Source organism: Myodes glareolus, chromosome 7 (assembly GCF_982192425.1).
Source record: "Myodes glareolus chromosome 7, mMyoGla1.1, whole genome shotgun sequence".
Lineage (NCBI taxonomy): Eukaryota > Metazoa > Chordata > Mammalia > Rodentia > Cricetidae > Myodes > Myodes glareolus.
Window position 1 is genome coordinate 59,196,416 of NC_142032.1, and position 18,605 is coordinate 59,215,020.

An 18,605-nucleotide genomic window follows, 5' to 3' on the forward strand; every position below is an offset into this window, starting at 1 on the left:
AGATAAGAGCATTAAATAATGGGCCAAGGTGATGGGAGCCCTTCATCCTAAAAACTTTTATTTGACTAAATGTTAGTGAAGCCTGGGAATCCACTCGTGTAGCCACGAACATCTATCTATAGGTTTCTTTTAAATATATCGGAGCACACACTTGTCTTGATTCTGACCAGCGCCCCAGGAACTCACAAACGCGGCCCCAGCTGCTGTTCTAAAGGTGGAGGGACGGCCACACCCCCAACAAAGCCAATCGGAAAGCTTCCGGTGGTCTGGTTCCTGGCAAAGCGACTAATACTTGCAGCGATTTAGTTTTTTTAATTAAAAAATAAATTAGGAAAGAGCCCATCGTGTCTCAGCCTTTCCTTAAAAGGTTTATTTTTGGGGGGGGGGTAAATCGCCCGCACTGGAGAACCCTGGCCAGAATGGACTGGTCACCACCGTAGGAAGGCAAATCGAAGATACCTCCACTCCCACCCCCCGGCGACGAGGAATGGATGAAGGAAATAATGGCCACCATCTTGAGCTGTTTCCGGGATTTTTCGAGGTTTTATTTTATTTTTGAGCGAGAGCATGCTAGGCTGGGAACCCTTTAAAGTTCAGAGCTGCATCTCTGGCTCTTTGCAACGACCCCCACAGCAATAGGATGGTGCCTGCACCGAAGCTTAGGACTGGTCCGGCATCTTCGCGTGTTAAACAGTTCCTGAATTTTACACGTGTTGATGAAATTGATTTCTAAGCAATCAGTCCTCCCGTGGGTGCCCTCGTGGCGTCCTCGGAAACGTGTCCTTGCGTCCCCAGGAACCCTCATCCATTCAGTCTTCCCTAGTTTGCGTGTGGCCTGGCCTCCCTCCTAGCTGTCCTGTCCAAAGCTAGCACCACCCCACCTCCACAGGTCTCGGAATACCCACTTGGGTTAAGAAGACACCCCCACCACCACCACCCTCGCACCGCTCTTTCTCAGCTCGAAGAGAAGCAGTTCGAGCAATTTGCATATCTACGAAGGTCGAGCGGGGGGGGGGGGCTTTGAGCTGGTCCCCCACGCCGCTCGCAGCTCCCAAGCCCCCTCCCCCAGCGCCCGCCTCGGCCCTCCCCCTCCCTTTCTCTGCCTGGCTTTGATCTCTGCTTAACAACAGTAACGTCACACGGACTACAGGGGAGTTTTGTTGAAGTTGCAAAGTCCTGCAGCCTCCAGAGGGCTGTCGGCGCAGTAGCAGAGAGCAGCAGATTCCGCGCGCTCCGGAGACCGGCCGTAGAGCGCCAGGCAGAGCGCGCCAGCAGCAGCAGCAGCCACCGGAGCCCAACCCGGACCACAGCCCTCCCCAGGCGGCCGCGCCATGGAACACCAGCTCCTGTGCTGCGAAGTGGAGACCATCCGCCGTGCGTACCCTGACACCAACCTCCTCAACGACCGGGTGCTGCGAGCCATGCTCAAGACCGAGGAGACCTGCGCGCCCTCCGTGTCTTACTTCAAGTGCGTGCAGAGGGAGATTGTGCCGTCCATGCGGAAAATCGTGGCCACCTGGATGCTGGAGGTGAGGGGCTACAGGTTACTGGCTTGGGACCCCTTGGCAACTTATTGCCCCCACTCACACTCCTTCCTTCCCCTCCAACACGAAGTTTTTTGCTGGTGTGTTGCTAGGTAAACGGATTCTCAAAATAAATAGATACTGCGGGTCTCTTTGACCGAGAAAGGTGTAGGAGTTGGGATGATGGGGATTCCTTTTCCTGGTGGGGGGCAGTCGGGGAGGAGTGCCTTCAAGGGAGGACGGTGCCAGAAGGTGCCAGGGACACCTCAGAAGGTGCGGACTGGGCGCCTTTTGTGGCCCCCGATTGCGCCCCATTCCTGCTGCTCCTCGGCGGTGGCTGCCTCCGCGCGTAGACGCCAGCTCGGGGGGAGGGGGCATAGATCTGATTTTTAAATTAATATCCGTGGACACGTATGCAAGGGCCGCTCGTGCCAGTATTATGCGCCATCTTTGCTCCTTTATTGCAAAGCAAAAGTGTTTATTAATAATTGGGGGCAGGGCGGGGAGCGGCAGCAGGAGTGCTGGGACAGGCACGAGGGGCCTCGCGGCGACCAGAAATCACTAAACAGGATAAAGCGAGGGATATTTGGGAGGACCCTTTGTTCAAGCAGCGGACCCCTGGACACCTCCACACAGGCTGCCTGGCCCAGAGAGCACGCCAGTCTGCAAGGTCGCGTGGCCCCCTAGTTGCTAGAGATTGACTGTGGTCCGCGCGGGTCTGCACTTGGGGGGAATCTACCCAAGTCAAGCCGGGAGACCAAAGCACGTTTTCAGATATTTAGCATAAGTTTCAAAGGTCCCAAAATATTTTTAAATAATTTCTGAAGTGCGGCATGGTGCCCTTGCAGAGGCAAACGGCACCCGTACCCAGCAAAAGGGGGGCCCCCAGAGTTTGAGTTGCTGGGACTCACTCTCCAACGTACACCGAGCTCCTGACCCTCGGGTTGGATTAAGGGTCGCCCGATGATTATTTTCAGGCCGTTTTTAGGCACCTAGTTATTTTTTTAATATTTTTAAATATTTTTTGAAAAGATGACGTCTGGGAAATGAGGCGCGGCGGCCTGGGACGCCACCTTTGTGTCTCGCGTGCGCGCGAGCGGCGCCCAACCCCCGGCGAATTGCCAGCCCCGCGGTGGGATTCCCTGGCCTGCGACCTTCTAATTTCAACATGGGTCGGGGTCCCCGCGGACACTCACTGCTGCTGAGCTCCCCCGAACCAGCTGCCCAGGAACTTTCCCTTTCAGTTTCAGAGTGGGTGGGTACTGGGCACCCGCGCATCCCCCGGGAGTTTGCCACTGCGACCCCTCTCCTTTCCCTCACCAACCCATTTGCTGTGTAATCAAGAAAAGGGATGCGGGGTCACATGCGAGCGACCCCACCCCCATCCCCGTTGACGGTCATGCTCCGGGTCCCCGCAGGTCTGCGAGGAGCAGAAGTGCGAAGAGGAGGTCTTCCCGCTGGCCATGAACTACCTGGACCGCTTCCTGTCGCTGGAGCCCCTGAAGAAGAGTCGCCTGCAGCTGCTGGGGGCCACGTGCATGTTCGTGGCCTCCAAGATGAAGGAGACCATTCCCCTGACCGCCGAGAAGTTGTGCATCTACACTGACAACTCTATCCGGCCGGAGGAGCTGCTGGTAACCGAGGACCCCACCACCCGCGATCCCTCATGAGCTGCACGACCCCTGGGTGGTGGGAGCTACAAGTAACAGGAGGCCGAGCCAGCCTCGGACAGACCTCCAGCCCCATTTAAGTCACCCACACTGCACGACACCGAAGTGGCAGTGAGAAGAATCCCAAACCCTCAGAATTCCACCTCTGTGGCCCCCCTCTCCTCCCCACCATGTCTGCAGTGAAGCCATTCTGAAATGTGGTCTATGTGCGCCCCCTTGCGGCGCTTGAGCCGCAGCCCAGGCCGTGGGGGGGGTCTTTTTGTCTAGCGCATGTTGTTGCCCACTTGTTAGTCTTTCTGCATTTTGTTGTTTACCTATCTGTGGTGCCCACTTGTCCCCACTCTTTAAACCTCCCCCCAACCGGCCTGCCCTCCTATTGACCTTGTTCCCCATTTTCTGCAGCAAATGGAACTGCTTCTGGTGAACAAGCTCAAATGGAACCTGGCTGCCATGACTCCCCACGATTTCATCGAACACTTCCTCTCCAAAATGCCAGAGGCGGATGAGAACAAGCAGATCATCCGCAAGCATGCGCAGACCTTTGTGGCCCTCTGTGCCACAGGTAGGGCCCCCACCCCCACTCTTCCCCAGGAGATCTCAGACTCCTTGTGGTTTCCTGGCTAATGCCTCTTTCCTTGCTGTCTGTTCTGTACCACGTGATGGTCACAGGCACACCTAGAAGGGGGTCCCCTCATCTCTGTTCTGAGCCCAGGGCGTGGGTAGCTTGTTGGGGATAGATGGTACCGGGGTCCACACTGAAGGGCGAACAGGATGACCCAGCCTCCCTGTCCCATGCTTTCTGAAAAGGTTTTTGCCCCTGCTCCTGGGCTGTTTGCCCTCACCTACTTCTGTCCTGTCTTTGAGGAGCCCCAGCTATAGGGGTAAGGGTGGGGGTTCCTGGTTTCTCCTAGCCTTGACCACCTGTCAGGGGTGGAACAAATGGCCCCAGTGCCAGCCCCACGTGCTACAGTACAGTCCCAGTGCAGAGTGACCAGCTCAGGAGTTTAGAGAGCCTACCCCTCCACACACCAGGGCTGCTACAGGGCAGTTCATTTTCACAGGGCCCTGGGAGGGCTGGTTGGAAGCAGAGAGTCAAGGACCTCCCGGTGGCTCCTCTAAAGGACCCGGTCTGGCCCAGAATTCAGGGTGGACAGACATGCTGAAACACAACACACATAGGCACCCTGCTACCTCTGGGTGGTCCCAGTACTACATCTGACAGCTGCTCCCCTACCCAGGAGGCTTAGAGGTGCTGAAGGGGTCCTGCACTCTCCCACCTGCTTAGGATCCCCCCACCCAGGTAGCCCTGATCGCCCCAGTTGCTACATCTGTTTGGAGCTCAAGCTGGGTGACCTGTAGCATGGCCAAAAGGCAACGTGGTATAAGCGGGGCATGTAGTGTCTTCGTCCACTTGCCATCTCTGGCACCTTCTCGGGTCTGGCAGCCCCGTGGCAAGTGTTTCTACACAGCTGTGATGAGTGTGAAGATTTGGGGATTCTAGCCTCCCAGCTACCTGCTGAGGGTGCCAGCCCCTCCCCAGAAGCCTACTAAGCAAGGGGGATGGCAGATGGGAGTGCCAAGGCCATCAGTAGCCTGGAAGGATCTAAGGGGCGGGGGCGGCTCTTCTGGCTGGCAGGCAGGGAGGCGTCTGGCTGGGGTTCCTCTGGGGAGAGCAGAGCCCTTGGAGGCTCCAGGAAGCCTTTTAAGGAGCTGAAAGTGGCTTCGAGGAAGCTGCAGAGTTTCCCAGAGATAACATGAGGGATGGGGTGACAGAACCTCCCCAGGACAATTCTGGCAGCAAAGTGCCCCTTCCAGGACCCCTGGATACCAGCAGGGAAGCCAACAAGCATTAATGCATTATGGGTGCGGCTGGAGCCAGCTTACTGTATGACCTTTGTCTATGATAGGCTCCACTAAGAGCCCCCAGAAGACAGGTGGAGGTAGAACACAGCTTGAACTGCAGTAGGCCAGTGTGTTCTGGGCCCAGAGACTTTGTCCCCCTGAAGCAGTAACCAGCTCCTCTGTCACATGGGGGTCACTCTGGGAAGGGGCCAGAGGTCAAGGCCAGGAGATCTGCCATCCATGTGGCCAGGTTTCCTCTTACAGGAGATAGCAGGGTGTGACTTTTCTTCTCCCTTCTGGGCACCCTCAGACCTGGGTCCTGACCGAGAGAGCAATATACTAACCTAGGGTTGGGGTTGGTCACACAGGTCACACAGGTTTCCCAGAGTGCATGGGAAATTGAGCTAAATGACGTGTGTTGGTATGTGCCACTGAGCTGGGTGACAGCTGTGCCAGCAGCAACCAGGCAGTGTGAGGGAGCAGATGTTAGGGCTCCTTAAGGGACACAATGGATCACTGCCGCTGCACTCAGGACAGGGGAAAAACAAGTGTCGGGCTGGGGACTCTGGCCCATGTGCCGGTCAGTGGTTGGAGTTTCTCCCCTTGCAAAAACAATGTCTGATTTGAACTTGGCTCCATAGCGATCTCCGTTCCCTGGACTGAGTGAGCTAAGTCCTTGGGGCCACCTGGAGGTCTTGTCTCCCTTCGGTGTGGCTGCTCTTCCTGGTAACCCCCCAACCTTTAACAGCCAGAGCTGTACACTCCGTCAGGGTAGTCTCCAAAGGGCAAAGGGCAGTCTCCTCCACAGCAGCCCTCACCCCCTCGTGATTCCCGTTCACTTTCTTAAAGCCTCCCTGTTCCCAGGCACTGGGTGACACCTGTTCTTTCTCGTGTCCTCTGGCATGGAACCCCTGCTTCACAGGGAAGCAACTTGTGGGCTCAGCGTTAGTAGAGAGGCATTCTATCGGTGCGGCACGCCACTGTGATGCTGGGTCCATTGGGTGAAAGAGGCAGACAGCTGGTGGCCCCAGATAGAGTCCTGAAGTGACACCCCGCTGCAGTACTGTGGGGGACCATGACCCCAGCTTTCTAACAGTGGGGCAGACTACAAAGCTGGCACTCCCCTGGGGTTCCCCCTTGGGGCCTGTGCATATGAGAGAGGCTTCCCTCACAAGGGACCCTGGACTAGAGTTCTGGGGTGGCTATCCCCGCCCCCCCCCCCAGGGCTACTTCCGCCTGGTTTACCTGGTCTGGAGTTGCATGTCCTCTTCCCTAACCTGGCATCCACGAACCAGGAGAGCAGTCTGGAAAGGATGCAGGACAATAAGCACCCCTTCTGTGGCGGCTATCCTGGCCTTCTAAGGGACCTGCTCCTGTCACCCCTGCAACTTACTGTCATCTTTCTGAGGAGTGACCAGCTGGCTCTGAAACACACAGCATTTCCCTTGCCTCAATCTCTCAAATACTAGGAATGCAGATGTAAAGCGCCACATCCGGCTCTGGGATAAAGGGTTAAGAGCCTGCGCCTTCCTGAATTTGGTACTGTGTCCTCTTTCTTAAACTTGGAAGTGCTTAAAGCCACAAAGGGGGCATGACTCTTCCTTGGTGTTGGCTTGAGATGCTGGGGATGGAACCCGGGCCAGGGTCAGCCACTCCGCTTTTTAAAGTGAGACAAGAACTCTAAGTGAGCTTAGAACTCTTGATCCTACCTAGTGCTGGGGTCGCAGGCCTCTAACACTATGCAACTAGTGCCACCTAGCTGTCGCCAAAGGAACTGGAGTTAATGCAAGCATGGGGAGGTTTGCAGGACTGGGTGAGGCTGTACTGAGAGCTGGGTGGGGACTGAACCACAGGCTTGTAGCTGTCCCCACTCACAACCACCTCTGTCCCTCTCTGTTGCAGATGTGAAGTTCATTTCCAACCCGCCCTCCATGGTGGCTGCTGGGAGCGTGGTGGCTGCAATGCAAGGCCTGAACCTGGGCAGCCCCAACAACTACCTGTCCTGCTACCGCACAACGCACTTTCTCTCCAAAGTCATCAAGTGTGACCCGGTGAGTGAGTCTCACCGATGGAGGCTGCCTCTAGTGAGGGCCAGGGAACCCTGCTTGGGGGCAGTGTCAAGACACTGACCAGGCCGAGCCTGTGAGAGGTGGAGCGCTGGCCTCTGTAGCAAGGGGGAGCCAAACCTGCCCCCCCCACCAGCCTCTTCCCAGACTTGAGGTTTGGGGATCTTCCAGAAGCCATTGATCCTAAAAGCAGGGGACGGGGGCGTGATGTACTGTCAGGTGAAGCCAAAGTCTGGCCCAGCTACCATAGGACCACATCTCCCTCGGTGCAGTCTTTGGAGGTGGAGTCCACAAACAACTCTGGTATAGACCTTCTACTTGCAGAAGACACATTCTAGAAATTTGGGGGTGGGTGGCATACCGTGCCACACTGGAGTACCTTCTCAGTGAGGAGTATGGCTGATGGCTGCTTGGAGCACTGGCCGTGACGGTGTCCTCGAGGACATTGTAGGCTGGCATAGGCAGGACAGACAAAAGTCCAGTTCTGGCTTGGACTCAGCTGAGAGTTTGGTGTAGGTCAAAGTCACTGGGCATGTGGAAGGCTTCCATATGTGACGGGCACTCTGCCCTGTCTAACATCAGCCACAAGGACCCCTAATTCCCGTACTCCTCCGGTGTACCTCAGCATGCAGCCTCCTTCCCCCAAGCATCTGGGGCTCCTGAGAACAGGGCGAGGGGAGTAAGTGATATAGGGGGGAGCCTGTGGGTCCACACCAGGCCGCCTGTGCTTCAGTTGCTCCCTTCTGTAAAATGGGGCCATTTGCCCTGCCACCCTCCTTAGGCACGGTACCTGTCAAACAAAGAGGAACAATACCCAGACTCTGAATGTGAGGGCTCACCAGGGTTTCTGCAGAAGTACTACTGGCTTGAGGAATGTTCCCAGTACCCTAGCCTCATCCCATCGGTCTCATTCTGGGCAGAATGCTTTCCAGGCACCAGTGCTGACCTCAGATGCCACCCCGGGCAGAAGGCTGTGAGGGAGAGATAGGTGTTCCTTGTGGGGAGTACAAGACACAGCCCCTGAAGAGGTGGAGGTGCCTTCCCTCAGCCAGGCAGAACCTGTCACAGGTGCTTATGGTAGGCTGGGTTCACCTCCCAGAACCACCTACACAAACTGCATCCAAAAAAGGTGGAGATCCTGGGAGGATGTCAGGCAGTGCTGCAGGAGGCCCGGGGAGGAGTTTCTGCTGGGTAGACCTGGGGTGGACAAGCAGGTGAGTGTTCTACAGGCGACAGCCAGGGGCACGGGGGCCAGGGCAGAGATGTCCCTCGTGCTCTCTAGTCCTTTGCAGTTCTCGCTGCTCACTGGATTTGGGGGTGGCTCAAGGAGTTTCTTCCAGCCTTGCCCTTAGCAAAGCCTGCCTCGCAGGTCAAGGCCCTGGCCACTAGCCTCTGGCTAAACAAGGAACCTCTCCATCTCCGCCCGCCTCTCCAGGACTGCCTCCGTGCCTGCCAGGAACAGATTGAAGCCCTTCTGGAGTCCAGCCTGCGTCAGGCCCAGCAGAACATCGACCCCAAGACCACTGAGGAGGAGGGGGAACCACAGGGAGAGACTGACCTGGCCTGCACACCCACCGATGTGCGAGATGTGGACATCTGAAGGCCACCACCACCGGCCAGGCGGGAGCCGCCAAGTAGTGGCAGCCCGCAATGAGAAAGGAGCTAGCCCGGGGCGCTCCTGACGACGTCCTTCTTAGGGACATTTGTTACCAGAAAGGGAAGTTTTGTTCTCTTTGTTGGTTGTTTTTCTTTAATCTTTCTCCTTTCTATCTGACTTAAGCAAAAGAGAAAAAAAAATACCTGAAAGCTGTCTTAGAGAGAGAGAGAGAGTTTGCATCACCCTGAGTGTAGGGCCGAGGGTGCTACAAAAATAGGATTTTATACCCCAGTAATCAACTAGTTTTCTATTAATGTGCTTGTCTGTTGTAAGGATAGGATTAACACACAGGAAGTGTCCAGAAGGATTTTGATTTTATGTGTTTTAAAAGCTTGAGAAACATTGCTTTAAAAAAGGAAAAAAAAAGACAAATAGAGCAAACCGTTGTTAAAGTAGAAGAGAATTTTAGATAGAGAACATACTCGCTTTGCTGAAAGACACCGCTTTGGCGCGGTCCTCAGCCTCACTCCCCTGCCTCTGCCAGTCACCTGTTTCCTGCTTTATTCCAGGGATGAGTAGACCTCTTCACTTACTGTTGGTCGGTGCGACCTCTAGCGGTCTTGCGGCGTATGACACCCCCCAGGGCTCTCTCCCAACGTGCAGGTTCATGGCGCCAGCCAAAGCGCAGCAGGGATCCCACTCTGCGCAGTGTGCTCCAGTAGAGAGGGGATGAGATAGTGGCATCGTATATTCTATTTTTGTACTCTTCCTATTTTGTAGTTCCTGTTTAAAGAGACGCTGGTTTTTGCCTGGCGGCCCTGCAGCCCACTCACATCAGGTTAAACCCACAGCTTTTCTCTTGTGTGTATGGTTTGTTCTGTTTTGTTGTGTTTTCCTTCTCCATGTTCCCAAACCATTCCATCTCAAAGCACTTTTGGTCAGCTAGCTGGAGGCAGTGTCGCTAGTGTGTGTGTGTGGGGGGGGTTCCTAATGGAATGGTTGGGGGTATCCACACACTCATGGCTTCTCAATGGATGTGTGGCACAGTAGGGCTGGTAGCATGGGGTACTTGGGAAGTTTCGTTGGGTCAAGGAGAGAGAACTCTGTTCTTGCATCGCCAGGATCTGTCCTATAGAGAAGTTGAATTGAAGGGATCCTTTGGTGCCAGCTAGTGTTTGGAAGTAGGAACTGTGATGGCATTACCTGGGCAGTGAGGGGATTTTAAACACTAAAATGTCTAATTTATACTTAAGGCTACAGAAGAGTATTTATTGGGAAGGCTGCCCATGGCCAGTATGATTTATACAGCAATGTGATCTCCCTTGATTCAAACGCACACCTTCTGCCCTTGCTGGTGAAGGTGCCATGTCTGAGAAATTGGTCTTTTAGTGGGGAGGGGAGGGATTCTCAAGAATCATATAAAGACGGGCATTTGGTTTGCTTACCTTTCCAAACCCAAACGGCCCCACTGGAGAGCCATCCAAACTAAGGAAAACTAGGGGATCCCAAATGAGTTTGATTCCGGCACATTCTTGCCGCCCCCCCCCCCCCAGTAGGTAATTTGTGTTGTGCTTTTCTATTTAGGAAGTGTTGAAGGGAGGTGACAAGCGGGAGGCTGGAGAGAGGGCGTGAGGGAAGTGTGTGGAGGGTAGGGACCACACGGGACAGGCTGCGGCTCCTTTCACATAGCGCTGCTACCGATGACTCCCAGCATCCCAGGCGTTCGGACCCAGATTCGCGTCGCTTTGTATCTTTCACATTGTTTTCGCTGCTATTGGAGGGTCAGTTTTGTTTTGTTTTTTTACAATGTCATAGACTGCCGTGTTCAAGTTTTAATTTCCTCATAGAAGATTGTATTTACAGATGCCCTTTTTTTGTACTTTGTTTTTAAATTGTGATCAATTTTGGCTTAATGTGATTACCGCTGTATTCCCAAAAAGAAAAAAAAAAAAAACAGGTTCCTGTTCACAATACCTCATGTTTCACCTAGCCATGCACGGGCCTAGCAGGCGGGTAGTCGGCCTCCTGGGGCTGGTCTGGGGATCATCCCCCTGCACCAGTCATGCTGGGCCCTTCATTTGATCTGGGACATATAGCGTCACAGCAGTCGGGACAACTGTAGTTTTCTTTGTTGATTATCAATATTGTTATTTTTGTAGCGGCCTGTTGTGCATGCCACCATGCTGCTGGGCCCGGAGGAATTTGTTCTGAGTCTCCGGTGCATCATTTATTGTTAGGTTCTAGTATTCTGTCTTGTTTTGTGTTAATTACAGCATTGTGCTAATTTAAAGACTTCAGCCTTGGCAAAGCCAGCTCCAGTGCTGCAGGCCTCCAAACTCCCTAGCTAGCTGTCAAACCAAAATGGTCACCTCCACGGCCACCACCAACCTAGCTGAGGCATCTGAACCAGGCAAGACCCTTGAGGGCCACTGTGTTCATGGTGATGGGTGAGGGTTTGGCCAAAAGGCCAAAGGCTGGTGGTGGGTCCACGGAGTCTGCCCTGTGACATGAAAGGCTTTGAGGGGCTCTGGCTGATGGCCAAGTTGGGTTTGTGTATTTCTGGTTGACACACCATGGCGCTTCCCAGCACGGACATGTGACCAGCATGGTCCAGAAGTAAAAAAAAAAAAAAAGACACACAAAAAAATCTAGAAATAAAATTGGTAAAATCCCAACTTGGTGTTGTCTATGTTTTCTGGGCCTTGGGGAAGGGAATGGGACATGTATCATTGGTGCCGTAACCATGTGGGACCAACCTGGGATTCCCAAAGGAAAGGGTGTTTGCAGGCGGCGGCCTCTGGCGTCAGGGAGACCGGCGGCAGCCACTGATGAGAAGTGGCTCTGCGTCTGTCGCTGCCAGCTTGCCCTCCTGCTTATTTGCAGATGGAAGATCAACAGAGCCCGCGTTCACTGCCCCTTGTCTGGCACAAATGGGTGTTTGCTCTGGGTGAATCACCATCCTTAGGTGCTGCCAAATGCCCAGAGAACGATGCTTAGTGTTAGGGCCAAGGCCCAAGGTGGCCTTTCACACAGTTACAGGGGACCTGAGTGGCCTGGCTGGACTCCTTTGACGTCCTCTGGGTGGCAGTTGTTCATGACTGGCATTGTTTCCCAACCCTTGGGGAATAGGTGGCATGACTCTCCCTAGCACTGGGGGGTCCTCTGCCATCACCCTATGCAGCCATTTGGGAGCCACCTAAAGACCCGGGTCTCCCTTTATAAGTACCTACAAGGTGGCCTCTGGGTCTCGGGTTGGCTGTGGTGGTGCCAGGCTGGCCCCTGCCCTTCTGAAAGATGGGGGATGTAGTTAATGCCTGGCCTGAATGGTGCCACCCAAAGATAAAAGCAGGAAGGGACTTGACCCAAAGGCAGATGGAGCCCCAACCAGGTAACCTACCCCCATGGGAGATTAAGGAAACACTAGAGCTGGAGGAGACTCCAGTCCCCTCTGGTGGCTTATGAAGACACACACAGTCCTCATCTTGGGCAAAGCGGCTGCCTGACGACAGGGTCCAGAAAGATATTTCAGGTCCATCCGAGCATCAGAGCCTGGTTATAGGGCTGAGGACCCAGGAACTGGCAGATCTCTCCCCACAACCACACGTCATCCAGGAGAGTTGGTATGGGGTCTTCAGCATTCCAGGAACAGGCCAAAGGGCAGTGAGGTGGAAGAGCTGCTTTCCCATCGGATCTTAGAAGCACTGTAGAGCAAGCTTATCACGTTCAGGTGGGCTGATGGGAAGGTTGGTATGGGAGACAATAAAATACGCAGAGATGAAGCAGGCTGACGGCCAGTGCAGCAGACTGGTCCTAGGAATGCAGACACGAATAGCATGGGGCTGAGCATACACACTAGAGGAAGGCAGGCTGCTGCTGCCGTTTCCCACCATTGCCTATCAAGGGTGGTCATGGAAGGACACCCAAGTGGAATGGGTAAGCATCGCCATCAAATGCAGAGAGCTCACACCATGATGTGGTCTCTAAAGGTGCAATTGGCTTGTGTCTTCAGTGGTCTGTGGTGCCCAGCTATGGCTGATGTCCAAGCCTCTTCACTTGGCTCAGAAGTTAACCGCAGATACCAATGGCCACCCCAGACTCTGATTCTAACCCTCAAATTTTGCTGATAAAACTGGAGGGTAGGCTGGGCAGTGGTGGTGCACACCTTTAATCCCAGAACTCAGGAGGCAGACGCAGCCTGATCTACAGAGTGAGTTCCAGCACTGGCTCCATTACTAGTGGGAAACACTGTCTCAAAAAACAAAAACAAAAAGACTGGATGGCAGATCCCCAGTGGGATGAGTAGACTCTCGTGTTCATAGGGTGACGACGGTACAATGGCCTTTGGACAGCCCCAGAGACAGAAGCTCAGGGAGTTAGCCCATCCAACCATCTCTTCTCAGAAGCCCAAAGGCCAGCTCTCTCCATTCTCTGCCTCTACCAGCTCCATGGATCCTTACCCAGTATCCTGGCCAGGCTTTCTGCATGCAGAGAGCCCCCATCCTGCTGAGTCATCCCACCCCTCTCAGCCAGGCCAAGGTCGTGAACCTCAGCTTCCTGACTCCCCATTCTAGGTTACTTCACTGCCTGGACCTGCCCGAAGCTTCATTTCTTCTTGTCCTAGAGGACTCAAAGTAAGTGTGGCCTCTGTGGAGTTTCTGCATCGCATTACACAGGTGACTGTGTGGCCTCCCCTCCTGACCTCACATCCTGGGGCTAAGTGTGAGGAAGTTAACCTGTTGCTCACAGGCCAGCCCAGCTGCAACACTTTGTCCTAGAAAGCAAGCCACCTTCACTGACCCTACAGAGTCCCTGGGCTCCTGGGGCCCACGAGATGCCAGCAGTGGGGGCTGAGGACTTCTGGGGTGGGACACAGCTGAGGAGCGGGGCTGTGTGTCCTCCTTGCAGTGCTCCAGAGCCCTTGCCATGGCAGTCCAGGAGGCGTATCAGGTTCCACAGGACTGGACCTGGCCTCTGCGCTTAGTGGCACAGCTGTGCAGGCCACACAAGGCCAGAGTTGGGAGCTGGCACTGCCAGGTGTGCCTGCCAGGCAAACCTGGACTTGGGCTGTTGTGACAGCCTGTGTGTGTCTGGGGTGGGGTGTACAGACTGTTTAACATGAGGTAGACAGGCTTGTATACAGGGGTCCCACACTGCCACAGCACAGTACTGGTGGGATGCGGTACCCCCGGCTGAGCTGAGCTGGCCTCTCAGGGCTGTCATCCCAGGAATGTCTTTGATCAAAGGGTTGTGCAAGAGGGCAAAGCAAGAGCAGGACCTCTAATCCCTTCCCAGCTCCCTGGCCCACAGAGCCCCCACAGCCCAGCACCACACTACAGGGCCAGCAGACAATAGCCTCGGGGTGGTGGGGATGGTGGGCAGGCAGCTCAGGGCGGCAGAGCTCGGGGCCCGCGTCTGGGGGCATTGTTACTCACAGGGCACATGAGAAGGCTGGAGAGAGAATACAGAATGCTCCGCTGAAGGGGCTTCAGTGGGCCTTGAGCCTCGTAGACTGTGGCATCCATTAAGCCTTTGAATTGTCCCCAAGAGACAGTTAAGACAGCCTGTCAGCTGGGAGCCACTTTAAAACTGAGCAACCTCACCCTTGGGGGTCATCTGTGTGGGGCCTCCCAGCTCAGGGCTCAGGGCATCCTTCCTTCCCTTGTTCTGTCCCAAGTGGCTAGGCCAAGTCTCTAACAACTGGGCCTTTCTGGACACCTGCCTCAGCTCCTTTTCCTGCTGCTGTGATAAATACCAGATAAATGCAAATTAAGAGGGAAAATTTTATCTGGCTCACAGGTGAAGGTGCGGTCCATCATGGTGGGAAAAGCACGGCAGCAGAAGCTCCAAGCAGATGCTCTCATTACATCACAGGGGAAGCAAAAAAAAAAAAAAAAAAAAAGATGAACACGGGTGCTCAGCTTGCTCTTGCCAGGACCCCAGCCCATGGGATGGTGCCTATCATACTTAGAGTGGGTATTTCCATCTCAACTAACCCAGTCAAGGGACTTCTTTAAGGGCTGACGGATGGCCCCGCGGCTAAGAGCACTGGCTGCTCTTCCAGAAGACCCAGGTTTGGTTCCCACATGGCAGCTCACACCCATCTGTAACATCAGTCCAGGGATCTGACACCTTCTTCTAACCTGCGTGGGTACCAGGTATAGGCATGGTATAGACATACATGCAGGCAAAACATGCATACACATAAAATTAAATTAAAATAAAAAATAAAGAAATCTTGGCTGAATACTCAACATCTTTTTAGAGTCAAAAAATGTTTTGGTTAAACATTTTGATTTTATAATGGTTAAGTGTTGAAAGTGCCACTTCACATAAAACACACAATAAGAGAGCAAAAGTGTGCTGAAGGCCAGGTCAGAAATTGGTGAAAATTCTGTCCTAATCCCAAGACAAACTTCACTGAACAATTTTTTTATGAAAATAAAGTCAGCCAGGTAGTGGTGGTACATGCCTTTAACCCCAGCACTCAGGAGGCAGAGGCAGGCAGATCTCTACAAGTTTAAGGCCAGTCTGGTCTACATTGCAAGTTCCAGGACAGAAATAACAGCTCTGACAGGGAGAGGGACCTGGTGTCAGTGTCCTGGGTCGTCCTTGACTAATGACATGGTTTAACAGCAGGAGTTGACTCCCTTCAGGGGCTAAAGGTAAAGCTGTGTATGGCTGGGCCAGCCCCTGCTTCTGGAGGGTTCCTGGCAAGCCTTGGTGTTACTCACCTGGAGCCCTCCTGTTTGCAGGCCACCTTAGGTCTGTATGCTGCATAGCCTCCTCTTCATGCCCCTCCCCCCTTTTTAAGGAGCCAGATGCTTCCCAACTCTTCGCTGATACCAAGTATGGGAGTTTGAATGTAATTGGCCCTCAGAGTCTCAGAAGGAATAACATAGGTGTGGCTTTGTTTGGAGTGGGTGTGGCCTTGCTGGAGGAAGTGTGTTACTGTGGGGGCAGGCTTTGAGGTTTTCTATGCTCAGGATACCACCCAGTGTCTCAGTCAACTTCCTGTTACCTATAAGATGTAAGACTTCAGCTACTTCTCCAGCACCACGTCTGCCTACACACCACCATGATTCCAGTCATGATGATAATGAAATGAATCCCTGAAATTTTAAGTGAGCCACCCCAATTAAGTGTTTTCTTTATAAGAGTTGCTGTGGTCATTGTGTCTCTTCACAGCAATAAAAACCCTAAGACACCAAGTACGACAGGCCCCAGCCACTCTTGAGCAGGCCTTCCTTACTCAAGTATAAACACAAGCAAACTCCAGCTGGACAGACTGCTAAGACCCTACTGCCAAGTAGATGCAGTGGACCAGCAGCAGGCCCCTGCGCTTGAGAGCAGGCTCAGGAGCTCGTGTTTCAAAGGTACAACACCCAGTGGCAACAGTAAGGCTAGGAGAACTGCACCAGCACCCCCAAATCTTCAGTCCTGTCTTCAGACCCCTGGGCTTCACTGATGCATGCTCTCCATTAGAGGCTATGAGGACCCATCCATGGAGCATGGAGGCAGGCACTCCAGCCCTGCAACCAGGGGTGTGGAAGGCAGCCCTGGGGAGCTGAGCACAGAAACGCAAGGAGTGACTTCCCTTCTTGAAAAGCTAACTTGAAATCCTAGCCGGCTTAACTTCTGGGAGAAGTGACCAAATCCCTATTCACCCCAGATGGGGCCCCAGTGACAGACCAAAGCACAATTCTACCAAAGTCCAACCTGGGGAACTAATGAGTTTATAGGTGGTGATTTCCAGGAGCATGGGACACCCCAAACAGCTGTGTCATCACATAATCCCACCCACTCCACCACAATTGAAGATCTCATGGGAGCTGCATAATCGAGCCCCATTTCCCTATTTCCTGTGTACTCTAGCACCCCAGAAGATCTCTGCTGCTGGGGACAGCAAGGAGAAGCGGTGGCCTTCTCTGGAGGGGTGTTATTGCCTTACCCTGACCATGGACCTGGTTATCCCTGTGACTAGATGTCACAACTACCTACTCCACATTTCTACCCCATTGGAAGACAGTGGTGGAGTGAACAACACAGAGCCACAGGTCACTGACCTTTGGGGGCTGGAGTCCCACAACACCTCACTTTCTCTGACACTTAGCCCTGTGACTTCAGCTTCCTGAGACACACACCAATTCCTGCCTCTGTCATGACAGTGGGAACAACTAAGGACACCCCAAAATTGACATGGGAGCCTCCCTTCCAGGAAGTCTCCCTGCCATCTCCCTGCAGGGTGAGTGCTCCCCTATCTCTGGGCTCCCAGAAGGCAGTGGTGTTCATCATGAAAGATCCCACAGGCTGGGTGGTGGTAGTAACACACCTTTAATCCCAGCACTCAGGAGGCAGAGGCAGGTGGATCAAGTTTAAGACCTGCCTGGTCTACAGAGCCAGTTTCAGGACAGCCAGGGCTACACAGAGAAACTTTGTCTCAAAGGAAAGAAAGAAAGATGGAAGGGTGGGAGGTATGGAGGGAGGGAAGGAGGGAGGGAAGGAGGGAAAGAGGGAGGGAGAGAGGAAGGAAGGAAGGAAGGACGGGCCCCCACAGAAGGGTCTGGGGCATCTGACAGCCCCTTCAGTCACTGTTCCTCCTGATACCGGTTCCTTCTTTATAAACCCGTGGTTTCCTGGATCTGCTAAATTCAAGACCTATCACGGGTTCAGCTGAGCCAGAAACCAGTCTAGAGCAGTTGGCACAAACCACTCTCACCCGCTGTGCTTCATGCAGCCATTCACAGTCACTCCGCCAGCCCATGTTGCCATCCGTAGTTTTGCACATGGAGACTTAGTGGAGTGGTGGTATAGAAAAGTCAGGACTAAACCAGGCGGTAGTGGCAGATGTCTTTAATCCCAGCAATCGGGAGGCAGAGGCAAATGGATCTCTGTGAGTTCGAGGCCAACCTGGTCTAACATTACAATTTATTAACAGTAGAAAGATTACAGTTATGAAGTAGTAACAAAAGTAATCTTATGGTTGGGGGTCACCATAACATGAAGACTGTATTAAAGGGTCGCAGCATTAAGGAGGCTGAGAACCACTGTTTTAGAATGTGGGGTGCTTCATCACTAGCCACTGTGTGGTTGGGAGCACCCAGCCAGAGCTTCTGGGGTGTTTTACCTTGCTTGTGTCTCATCACTACAATTCTACAAAATCAAACTTGGCTACAGGGCTGGAGAGATGACTCAGCAGTTAAGAGTGCTTGCTACTCTTTCAGGGGTCCTGAATTCAATTCCCAGCAAACCGATGGTGGCTCACAGCCATTTGTAATGAGATCCAGTGCCCTCCTCTGGTCTGCATACGTGCATGCAGAACACTGTATACATAAAAAAATAAATAAATCCTTTAAAACAAACAACAACAACAACAAAACAGAGTGCCTGCTGCTTTTGCAGAGGACCCAGCTTTGGTTCGGAGCACATGTGGTGACTGACACCCTTATGGAACTCCAGTCCTAAGGCATCTGATGCCTTCTTCTGATCTCTGCACGCACTGCCACCATGTGGTGCAAGTAAAAACCTCATACACAATGAGAGTTCACCAAGGCCAGTTGACTGGGACTGAGCAGGCACGTGATCCAGCCAGATTCTCTGAATGAGGCCGGATTCTCTGAATGTGGCTGGCCCGGAGTCTTTCTGAAAAGCCATTGACAATGACACTGGGACTTGTTTCCTCTGCATATACTGGATTTCTGGGATCCAGTCTGTTTGGATGCTCACCTTCCTGGACCTGGAGGGAGCGGGGAGGAGCTTGAACTACCCACAGGTCGGGAGACCCTGACTGCTCTTGGGGATGGAGAGGGAGGGAGGGAGGGAGGGAGGGGGGGAGTGGGAGGGGGTTGGGAAGAGGGGCGGAAATGGAGACTTTAATAAACTTTGAGAAAAAAAAACAAAAACTCATACA

At 53.5% G+C, this 18,605-nt stretch overlaps 1 protein-coding gene across 1 annotated transcript; it reads left to right on the plus strand.

The window, feature by feature from the left end:
- Positions 1 to 1,162: 1,162 nt before the first annotated feature.
- Positions 1,163 to 11,373, plus strand: Ccnd1 (cyclin D1). Its single transcript, XM_048457838.3, has 5 exons — positions 1,163 to 1,529; positions 2,942 to 3,157; positions 3,596 to 3,755; positions 6,938 to 7,086; positions 8,537 to 11,373. Exons 1-5 carry the CDS (start codon positions 1,332 to 1,334, stop codon positions 8,699 to 8,701), a joined length of 888 nt encoding a protein of 295 aa, XP_048313795.1. The 5' UTR covers positions 1,163 to 1,331; the 3' UTR covers positions 8,702 to 11,373.
- The last annotated feature ends 7,232 nt before the right edge of the window (positions 11,374 to 18,605 follow it).

Excerpts from the sequence above, each read along its gene's own strand:
- Ccnd1 (XM_048457838.3), top strand. The coding sequence starts at position 1,332 with ATGGAACACCAGCTCCTGTGCTGCGAAGTGGAGACCATCCGCCGTGCG. Across the intron at positions 3,756-6,937 it reads TGTGGCCCTCTGTGCCACAG|ATGTGAAGTTCATTTCCAAC; the intron begins GTAGGGCCCCCA and ends TCTCTGTTGCAG. Across the intron at positions 7,087-8,536 it reads AAGTCATCAAGTGTGACCCG|GACTGCCTCCGTGCCTGCCA; the intron begins GTGAGTGAGTCT and ends CCGCCTCTCCAG.